The 10,840-nt window shown below is 53.1% G+C and overlaps 1 protein-coding gene across 1 annotated transcript; it reads left to right on the top strand.

The window, feature by feature from the left end:
* Nucleotides 1–836: 836 nt before the first annotated feature.
* On the top strand, nucleotides 837–7,917 carry ST8SIA3 (ST8 alpha-N-acetyl-neuraminide alpha-2,8-sialyltransferase 3). The gene is made up of 4 exons (XM_021545367.2): nucleotides 837–1,056; nucleotides 1,870–1,992; nucleotides 3,793–4,350; nucleotides 4,547–7,917. Exons 1-4 carry the CDS (start codon nucleotides 878–880, stop codon nucleotides 4,827–4,829), a joined length of 1,143 nt encoding a protein of 380 aa, XP_021401042.1. The 5' UTR covers nucleotides 837–877; the 3' UTR covers nucleotides 4,830–7,917.
* Nucleotides 7,918–10,840: the final 2,923 nt, after the last annotated feature.

The raw sequence follows: 10,840 nt of genomic DNA, 5'->3' as shown, positions 1-10,840 counted from the left end.
TTGTGAGGGAAAAAAATGGAGTTTGAAGAAATACTGCAAGTGATGCAGCATGCAGGAGTTGTGCTCATGAGAGACATCCCTGGGAGTGCAAAAGGCTCTCTTGGAGTTCACACGGGATTTGCTGTGTGGTTTAGCAGGCAGTTTAATGACCCATGCTCCAAACACCAGGCTTTTAAAGAGCGAGGGGTCTTCCGAGCCGGCACAGAGCCTGCACTGCCCAGCACAGTCTCCCACAGTTCTGTATATGCCACCTGGGCTCCATGGTGTCACAGGGAAATGGGAGCTGGGGATGCTGTGCACCCACCCAGACATGGGTCCCCCAGCAGAGGCACGGGTCCCCAGCAGCATGGGCCCCCTCATGTGTATCTGGGTTTCCCTGTGTCTGCCAGACTGGGGCACACAAGGCTTTTGGGGGGGTCACTTGGGCACCCCAGGGCAGTGGGAAGGGTGTTCTGGACACCTTAGGGTTGCCGGGAGAACACTGAGGAAGTCAGGGTGGGCACACTGAGGAGGGAACGGCTGCGAGGAGACCCCGGGCTGTTGGGGGGGCACTGGGGGTTTGAGGGCACCCTGGGCACGTAGAGGGGAAAGCGGGCGCTGTTGGTGAGCACGCTGGGGCTGGGGGTGGCACAAGGCCTTCGCGGGGGCTCTCTGGCCTGTCGGGAAAGCAGCACGGGGATCGCCGGGCTGTGCCCCAGGCCGTCCCGACACCGGGAGCGGGGGGGGCCGTACGGGCGCTCCCGGCTGCCATTTCACCGCCCCGTCCCTCCATTTTCCCGCGAGCGCGGCGGAGCCGGCCCGGCCCCGGCCCCGCCGCCGCCCCCAGTGTAGCGGCGCGGCCGCCCCGCACCCGCCCAGCCGCGGGGCCGCCTCCGGCATGCGGAGCTGCAAGATGGTGCGGGTGGCCAGCGTGCTGGGGCTCGTCATGCTCAGCGTGGCGCTGCTCATCCTGTCCCTCATCAGCTACGTCTCGCTCAAGAAGGACAACATCTTCGGGGCGCCCCGCGCCGCCGGCGCCGCCGGGCCCCGCATGTACATGTTCCACGCGGGATTCCGGTGAGGCGCGGCCCGCCGTGGTGGGCCCGGCCGGGCCGCGGCGGGGCCGGGGAGCGGGGCCGGAGGGCGCCGGGAGCGGGGAGGCGGGCGGGGGGCACGGGCACGGGCACGGCCGCGGCCCGGCGGCGGCGCCGGGCGCTCTCCGTGGTGCTGATGGCGGCGCCCGCGGGGGCGGGCCGGGCGCGGCCGGTAACGGGCCGCGGGTCTGTGCGCGCTGCGGGGGCCCGTGGGGTGCGTGGGCTGGCTGCGTGTGGTTTGTGTGTGCGAGGGTGTTGTGTGCTCGCGTGGGCGTCGCTGTGTCTGCGTGGGTGTCTCCATGTGTCTCCATGTGTGTTGGGTGGGTGTCTCCGTGTGTCCCCATGTCTGTGCACGGGTGTCTCCGTGTGTGTGCACGGGTGTCCCCATGTCTGTCCGTGGGTGTCTCCGTGTGTCTCCATGTGTGTGCGTGGGTGTCTCTGTGTCTCCGTGTGTGTGCATGGATGTCTCCATGTGTGTAAGTTGCTGTCTCTGAGTCTCCATGTGTCTCCATGGGTGTGCATGGATGTCTCCATGTGTGTAAGTTGCTGTCTCTGAGTCTCCATGTGTCTCCATGGGTGTGCATGGATGTCTCCATGTGTGTAAGTTGCTGCCTCTGGGTCTCCATGTGTCTCCATGTGTGTGCATGGATGTCTCCATGTGTGTAAGTTGCTGCCTCTGAGTCTCCATGTGTCTCCATGTGTGTTCATGGATGTCTCCATGTGTGTAAGTTGCTGCCTCTGAGTCTCCATGTGTCTCCGTGTGTGTGCATGTTTTGGTGTCTGTGCCCATCTCCAGGTCTCAGTTTGCACTGAAGTTCCTGGACCCCTCGTTCGTCCCCATCACCAATTCCCTGGGCCAAGAGCTGCAGGACAAGCCCTCCAAGTGGGTCTTCAACCGGAGCGCCTTCGCCCACCAGAGGTGAGCAAGCCCCTGGGCACTGCCCCGGCTGTGCTCCTTCCCACCCGCAGTTAAGGGAATGCAGCACTCTGCTGAATACTCTGAGCTCCGAGGAATTTGCCAGCGGCAAGAGAAAAAGGCTGAACCGGAGCTTTTCCCCAGACACTTGCAGCTGTCCCGAAAGACTCGATTATTTCAGAGCAGGATACCAGGCTGCGACACACGTTCTTGTACTAGAACGTGACCCAGTTTCCTGGAGTGCAAGTGGAATTGTCATTACTCCAGGATAAATAGCCGTGGTTTAAGAGTGGAAACATTTTGGCCTGTAACAGCCATGAAAGGCTGTGCTCATGGAGGCCAAAGACACGCAGAGAAACTTCCCAGCTGCTGGCAGTTCTGAGCAAGTGCAGTGCTGCTCCTGCCTCCAGCTCTGCTCCGGCTGCAGGGGCAGGCACAGAGCTTTGTACTCTTTATACATACATCTATTTGCTGATTGCATATATTTAGCATCTCTAGAAAAGAAAATAAAACCATGTAGCCATTTAAGACAGCTACTGCCATTTTGGACTGTAATTTTGTCCTGACAAATACCTGCTGATTTAGGGACTGCCTCGTGGCTCTGCTCACATGTGCCACCCTGGGGAGAAGGAATCTGGCTCGGTGACCAGGCAGGATGGAGCTGCTGCACCTCTCACTGCAGGCTTTGGGCTTTTCTCCTCCCTTCAGGCCACTGTCCAAGGACAGCAGGACAAGTAATTCCCTTCCAGTGCTGCCACACGCTGCCCTCAGGAGCCGTGGGCTACAGAGAAAAGGTGGCACTTAGTCCCATCTTTTCCCCAGGACATCCCAGGCTGTATGACAGTGGCCACTCTCAGTATTGCTCCATCCCTGGCACCAGCAGCTCCATAAGCCTGTTCCTGTGTACCCCTCTGCTGATTTTAGCTGATGCCTCAGGAGCTGCCTTTGCACTTGTCCGTCAGCCAGAACCCATAATTAGGGCACCCAGTGGGACTCCATTAATGTTCAGACATTGGAGGATGTGAGCTGGAGGAATGGTTGTTTGTTTTCCATAAACATAAGTAAATAAAGTCCTATTCAGTTTCTAATTTTATGCCCTGCAAGGGAAATTCCCAAGCAGGATTGGTTTTGTTTGCTTTGTAAGTATCCCTAATAACCTTCCTAAAAGTGCTGCTGTGCTTGCCCAAATATGAATTAAGGAACTATATTTGCATAGATGGAGACAGCGACTGCCGCTTGGTTTTGTGATTGGAAGCTTGTTAATGAAAACATAAATATATATATATATATATATAAATATATAAATTGTCTCCTGTTAATTCAGTGGATATCCTGAGCTTGTTTCACATGCCTTGTGGCTGCATCAGGAATGAAAGGCACACAGAGCCCCAGCAGAAAGCTGTCCTCACCCTGTGTCACAGCCCAGACAGGCCGGTGCAGTGCACACTCCACAGCCGGATAACTGTAGGGGGTGTAATGGGAGATGCACCCCTTGTCTTAAGCAGCCAATCCCATCTTTTAATCCTGACACTATTCCAAGAGGCACAGGCACAGCCTGAGCTGGCATCTGCAGGGACCAGCTGGTAAATCCAAGTGGAGCTCTAGGTGAAGAGCCAGCTCCCTCATTCCCATCTATTTATATTGATTTAAAAGCCATTGCACCATGTTGCTCAGGAAACTACTTCAGTACACTTTAAATTAAAAAAAGGAAAAATATAAGTCTAGGCAGAAAACAAATCCACTGCACAAAAAAAAAAGGGGAATTAGAACTCCATGTTTTCTGTTATTTTGCTCCTGTTTTAGGCAAGAAATCCTTCAGCATGTCGATGTCATCAAAAACTTTTCTCTGACCAAGAGCAGCGTTCGGATTGGCCAGCTGATGCACTACGATTATTCCAGCCATAAGTATGTTTTTTCCATCAGCAACAACTTCAGGTCTCTGCTTCCTGACGTGTCTCCCATCCTGAACAAGCACTACAACATCTGCGCCGTGGTCGGCAACAGCGGGATCCTGACTGGGAGCCAGTGTGGGCAGGAAATCGATAAATCGGATTTTGTCTTTCGGTGCAATTTTGCTCCAACCGAGGCTTTCCAGAAAGATGTTGGAAGGAAGACCAACCTCACCACCTTCAACCCCAGCATCCTGGAGAAGTATTACAACAACCTCTTGACCATTCAGGATCGCAACAACTTCTTTTTAAGTTTGAAAAAGCTCGATGGGGCCATTCTTTGGATCCCCGCCTTTTTCTTCCACACATCAGCGACAGTCACGAGAACACTGGTGGATTTCTTTGTTGAGCACAGAGGGCAGCTAAAGGTCCAGCTGGCTTGGCCAGGAAATATCATGCAGCACGTTAACAGGTGGGTGGGCTTGCCCTGCATTTAGGTGGCCATATACATCTCTTTGTACAAATACATCTCTTAACTGATTTTTTCCCTCATGCCTGATGTAGGAGGCACAGTCTGGCTAGTCAGGACCCCTTGTTGTGGTTGCTTCAGAGCAGCTTTCAGTTATTTCTGGGCAGATTGATTCTGACTCACCATCTTGTGTTCCCAGGTACTGGCGGAACAAGCACCTGTCCCCGAAGCGGCTGAGCACAGGTATCCTCATGTACACCCTGGCGTCGGCCATATGTGACGAGATCCACCTGTACGGATTCTGGCCCTTCGGCTTTGACCCCAACACGCGGGAGGACCTCCCGTACCACTACTATGACAAGAAGGGAACCAAGTTCACCACCAAGTGGCAGGAGTCCCACCAGCTGCCTGCAGAGTTCCAGCTGCTCTACAGGATGCACGGTGAAGGACTGGCCAAACTCACCTTGTCGCATTGTGCCTAAGAACCTAAAGCTTGAAGTGCCAAACAATTGTCTAAAAAAGTGCCCAAAACCAAATTAAACATTCTTCAGATAGGATTCTAAAAAGGCAACAAACCCACCCTAGAATCTTTTCCATAATTTAAAGATGCTTTTTAGCTACTGCTCATCCAAGGGTTTCAGCATATTTAGCAGTGCAGAAGCTTTTATCATGTTCTGTGGATGCGATTTGTGCAGCTGCAAAGTTGAAACGTTTTGCATTTCTAGATAAGCCACTCAGTATGTTTTAATATCTGTCCATATTTTAGCATTCTACTAAATACCCTAAATAATTTTATTGTTCCTTCCCATTAGAGCTAGAAATGCTACTTTTAAAGGTTTTGCTTCTTTTGTATCTGTTGCTCTCAATAGCGCAGCGTTGCCGTGGCCGATGGAGGAAGCCACTCGGAATTGCAGCGCATCGTCACACGCAAGTTCCTCAGTGTGGATCCTGATTTCCATCGCTTGGGTATTTTCGTATTTACTGAATTTTACATTTTTTAAAGAATAACAAGGAAAAGGTCACAAAGTGGCTCATACCTTAGCTAGGTGTTTATATCACTCTTGGAATACTTCAATGTTTTAATTCCTTTCAGGACAGATACTAGTCCAGACTAGACAGATGGAGGCATGTTCGTTCCAGTCCATCTGATACTATTCTATCATTTGATTTTAAAGTTGAACCACCACAATACATGGAATTAGGCTTCTCTGAAGACATATTTGAGGAGAAAAGCCCCAAACCCCATCCCTCTGCTTGGGCAGGGACTGGCAGGATGGGCAGAAACAGAAGCCAGGTGCTGGGATTTTTAAAAGCAGTTTTTGTAGGGAAATGAGCAGAGCTGGAGTGCAGGGAAGAGGAAATGCCATGACCAAATTTCCCCATTTATGTCTCTTACTCACCAGTCAGATGGCTGGAGTAGTGTCCCCATTTTCCCATCACCAACAGCACTCCAAGGCAGACAGGGCAGATGCTTCTTCGGCACCACAGGATGTCCAACTGTTTGGGGACAGGACAAACAATAAGGTCACTTATAGTTGGGAAGTGCTGGCCATTATGTCTCAGGATAAAGGAGCCTGGGAAATAACTGGGTTTCTTATGAGTACGCTGGCAGGTATTTAACCATTTTTTACTGATCTGCCTGAGAACTGACCCCACCATGAAAGAAGATGCAAAATCCAGTATTTAAAATGGCACAGGTTAATTTTTCTTAGCTTCTTTACCTGTGATCAGACATAGCAGATGAGGAAGGGGACCTCCTGCACAACACTCAAGCTGAGCAGCCCAGGCATGTCCTGGTGCCCACTGTGGCACTGTAGCTTGGCTGGCCCCCCATGCCCCTGGGTGGAGAAGGAGCTGGTGGCTTTCTCCTTGATTTGAATTATCCCACATTTCCCAGCTTTGCTTTTCCAAAGGCTGTTTAGGGCTGTGATGGGGCTCGGATAACCCTGCCGCTGCCCCAGGCACTGCTCCTGGGGCTCTGGCCAGGCCTGCTCTCCTCACACTTGTTCAGCAGGGTCCAGCTCGAGTGCCTGTGCTCATGGAGTCACAGTGGTGCACGGCGATGTCCCCGTGCCATGTCCCCAGGCGAGGGCTGAGTCCCCCCAGTGGCAGCAAGGGCTGTGGGATCACAGCCTCTGGCAGCTGTGGGGCTGGCAGCAGCTGGGCAGTGCCAATCCCAACAAAGCCTGCAGGGACCCTTCTCCATGTGCTGGAGCACACGGACTGTTTAGCCCCAAACTAGAAATTGCACAGAGAAAGAAGAGCTCTGCACAGGTCGCTAATGAAGTGCAGGAATGAATCATTTCTGATATTGTTTCCTATGGAGGTGTACAGCAGCTGTGCTGGTCAGTGGGGTCCATGGTAAAGCAGTGCCCAGTAACCCTAATCCTAATGGCAAAGAGCCCACCAGGGCAGAAGGGTTACCCCGAAACCCCAGGTGACCCTTCTTGGCTTGTCTGAATGCCAGATATTTTTATCAAGAGCATTTTAACAACTTCCCATGGGAACCCATCATTTCTCATCAGCAAATTAAAGAAATGAGAACTATTATCATTATATTGGCATGAAAGCAGGGAGCAGTGTGCTCCATAGAGTTTCTGGAACCTCCCATGGTCCTGGAGAGGGGCACAACCCCCTGCCAGTCCTGGGCACAGCCCTGGCATCACCACCAGAACTTTCCAAAAGCACAAAGAGGCACCAAATGCAGAGAAGGAAGCACAAAACTGACTGCAAATATTTGGAAATGGGAATACAGAAAAATTATTGACAGAACGCCATATTACATCATTGATTTTGAAGCAAAACTCCCCATCGATGCTCCAGACCCACACTGAACATTTCAGAATCATTGATTTTAATGGGAGTTCTGCCCCGTGATCGATGGCACAGCACAGCCCAAAGTAAATTGCTTCTTAGTATCAATATTCTTTTGCCCAAGCTCATGCAAGGTGGAAAACCATCTCAAAGTGCACAGCTTTTGTTTTGCCAGGTGGGGTCTGAGGAAGAGGTGAGGATGGCAGGGGATGGAGAAGACAGTGGCTGAGGAGGAGAGGCTCTTTGGGGCTGCCACTCTCCAGCAGAAATGCCTTTGCATTAATAAGCAAGTATCTTTATTATTTATTTAATTGTTATTTACAAGGTGCGGGGGGGGCTGCCTTCCCCTCTCCAGCTCTTTTGCCAACAGGATGGGTGCCAAGGTGCTGGGGGTGTACATAGGATTGGGAATACATGTTTCTTCTTTTCTACATCTTGGGTCTCCATTTTTGTTGCTTGCATCTCTTTGGTGAATGGTAGCAAGGCATGTGAAAACAGGCATTTGGCTACCAGGTTTAATTGTAAGACTAAGCCAAAAAGCAAGAGTTTGTGAAACAGAACTAACTGTGAATGGAGGCTGCAAAAACAGGGCAAATAGGAAAAAACAGGTTTTCTGTAAATGAATGTGTCTTTATTTCAATGGCTCTACAATTCAATGCCTGATGGAGTTGTTTTCGATAAAAAAACATTAAAAAAAAGAAAAGAAAAAATGTCATAATTGTAATAAAGGTTTCATTAGTAAGGGCCATACTAAAAGCATTGTTTATTTTTCAATGGCTGATGTTCATAAAGGGCCAGGGCACCTCTCAGGTGAGCGGTGGGAAGGACGCTGCAAGCGGAGCTGCTCCAGCCTCACGACCACGGAGAGCCTCAGGAGCCAGCCTGGGGACCGGGCCCGGGCAGAGTGTGTCCCCAGCCCGGGCCCGGGCAGAGTGTGTCCCCAGCCCGGGTCTGGGCAGCGTGTGTCCCCAGCCCGGGCCCGGGCAGCGTGTGTCCCCAGCCTGGGTCTGGGCAGCGTGTGTCCCCAGCCCGGGAGCGGGCAGTGTGTGTCCCCAGCCCGGGCCCGGGCAGCGTGTGTCCCCAGCCCGGGCCCGGGCAGCGTGTGTCCCCGGGCCCGGGCAGCGTGTGTCCCCAGCCCGGGAGCGGGCAGCGTGTGTCCCCAGCCCGGGCCCGGGCAGCGTGTGTCCCTAGCATGGGAGCGGGCAGCGTGTGTCCCCAGCCCGGGCCCGGGCAGCGTGTGTCCCCGGGCCCGGGCAGCGTGTGTCCCCAGCCCGGGAGCGGGCAGCGTGTGTCCCCGGGCCCGGGCAGCGTGTGTCCCCAGCCCAGGAGCGGGCAGAGTGTGTCCCCAGCCCAGGCCCGGGCAGCGTGTGTCCCCAGCCCGGGAGCGGGCAGTGTGTCCCCAGCCCGGGTCTGGGCAGCGTGTGTCCCCAGCCCGGGAGCGGGCAGAGTGTGTCCCCAGCCCAGGCCCGGGCAGCGTGTGTCCCCAGCCTGGAGCTGGAGTGTGCCTGCACAGCACTTTTGCTCCTCTCTGTGACTGTGCTGCGTTGCCGTTGTGAGCATCGAGGCTCGGGAGCTCTCAGTGTGATCCTGTGGTGTGATGTGCCTGCAGCATTGACTCATGTGCCATAACCTGATATTGAATGCATTGTTTTTAAATAAAATGGTTTCTTGTGCACTGGGAGTCTGTAAAACTCCACTGCCTCTGCTTCTTCCTTGTTATTATTTCCCGAACTGCTCAGGGCCACTGATAGGTTTTACTGGAAAACTTCACCAGAGGAGTTGCCAAAAGTGTTGCTTAATGCTCCCTATATTTCATTACTCAGTGCAACAAGCTTGGTGTGATGGATCAAATTCTGCGCTCCTGTAAAATATGTGAAGATGAAAAGTGTGGAATGTGGGCACAGATTGGCTCAGGGTATTTGCTCATTAAGGTGAATTACATCCCCGGGAACATCTTACAGCCCACTGCTGTTACTTGTTGCAGGCGACCTGCTGCCTGCTCCAGCACTGCAGTGTCCTCAGTGGCTCCTGGCAGGAATTCTGCTGTGTGTTTTTAGGAGTTAACATGAACTCCCAGGAGCAGAGCCATGCCAGATCCTCTGTCTGTGTTGTCTGTGTGTTTCTCACCACTAATACCCACTACAGCTCACATATTTATCCCTGAGACCATCCTGGCAGAGAGGCAGGGATTTATAATCCTGTAACCCAGTTTGGGGATGGAGATGGGATAGGAAAAACCTTTTCCTTCCTCTTGCACTGGTAAATGTGAGGAAGGCTCTGCTGGCCATTAGTGCTGGGGCTGGAGGGTGCCAATGACCAGTGTGGGTTGAACCCCCCCACTCCATGTCCAGCTCTGCCTCCATCCCTGGAAAGGGGTCCTGAGGGGATGAAGCTGCTCCCTCTGAACGGGCCTGTGACAGCAGTTTCAAATGACAAAGAAAACACTTGCAATGTTTGTTTAAAAGCAGGTGAAAACTACATCTGCAGGCCCTGGCCAGCTGATGACAGCTTCTTTAGAGGAGAAGTCCCTGTGCCTGTGACACTGAGGTGTCACCCTGGAGTCACCCTTTCCTGCATGATTTGGGTCAGGTGCCAGGCGTGGGTGCTGCAGGACACTACAGAGACAAACCCCAGAGAACAAAAGATGAGAGGAATTACATTTCCTATTCCCAGGAGAGTCACAGCCCAAACCAGGAGAATACTGGACAAGAAAGCTCAGCCAGGCCGGGTCAACCCCCTAGTTTGTCCCACCCTGCCATCCCTGGACACCCCACTGCTGCCTCTTTGTGGGGAGCAAGGGCACCTGGCTGTGGTGTGGGGAGGCCCCACTGCAGGCAGAAGAAGGAAAGCTAACAAAGAAACCCCCTCCTCCCTCCCCCAAGAGCAAGGGAAAGCCTCTGGCAAAGGCAGCCATGCAGGCAGGGAACGCTGTCCCGCTGGGCAGCCCAAGCTCGCTGGGCTGGAAACAGCAGCAGCAGCCTCCTGGCTTCCCAGCACTGCTCCTGCCCACTGTGCCCAGCTGCCAGCTCAGCTGCACCTTGTCCTGCCTGGGTGACAAAGGACACCCAGCACCCTCCTGCCTCTGAGGGCAGGCACAGCCCCATCAGATTGGACCTTCGGGTACAACTGACCATGCATGGATATTTACACCTCGATTCCCAGGAAGATTTTAATGCGAATTTGGAAAGACACCAGAATTAGACACTACAGTGTGTAACAAAACATCGTCAGAGCATGCAGCCCTCAGGTGCAGGTTTGGAAAGAAAAAGTCAAAGGCCTGATAATGTGTTGGAGAAGGAAAAGGCAAGGCATGAGGAAAAGAGAGGAAAAGGGAGGACACAGACACCAGCACATCTGCTGCACCAGATTCCCATCAGGATCTGCCCACCCACCCTCCTCCCGCCTGCCCACAGAGGAACCTCCATCTCAGGAGCGCTGCACTCGCCTCTTTTCTCCCCAAATCAAGTGCAACTTTTGCCTTCCTTTAGGAAGGACAAAAAGATTTCACGCATAAGTTGCCCTGAACAAAGGCACCTCACGCCAGGGCTTTTTTTTCTGTCTTCCTTTCTTTTTCCTTCACCACAAGCTGGCAGAGGGAGGAGTAGCTGGGGCTGGGGGAACTCCGCTTTATACCCGCCTGATTAGTGCCAAAAAGCAGCTCAGAAAACACCGTGAGCTC

The sequence above is a fragment of the Lonchura striata genome, chromosome Z (genome assembly GCF_046129695.1).
Source record: "Lonchura striata isolate bLonStr1 chromosome Z, bLonStr1.mat, whole genome shotgun sequence".
Classification (NCBI taxonomy): Eukaryota; Metazoa; Chordata; class Aves; order Passeriformes; family Estrildidae; genus Lonchura; species Lonchura striata.
The sequence above is the reverse complement of the archived record's forward strand: the minus strand, read 5'-3'. Positions and strand labels throughout refer to the sequence as shown.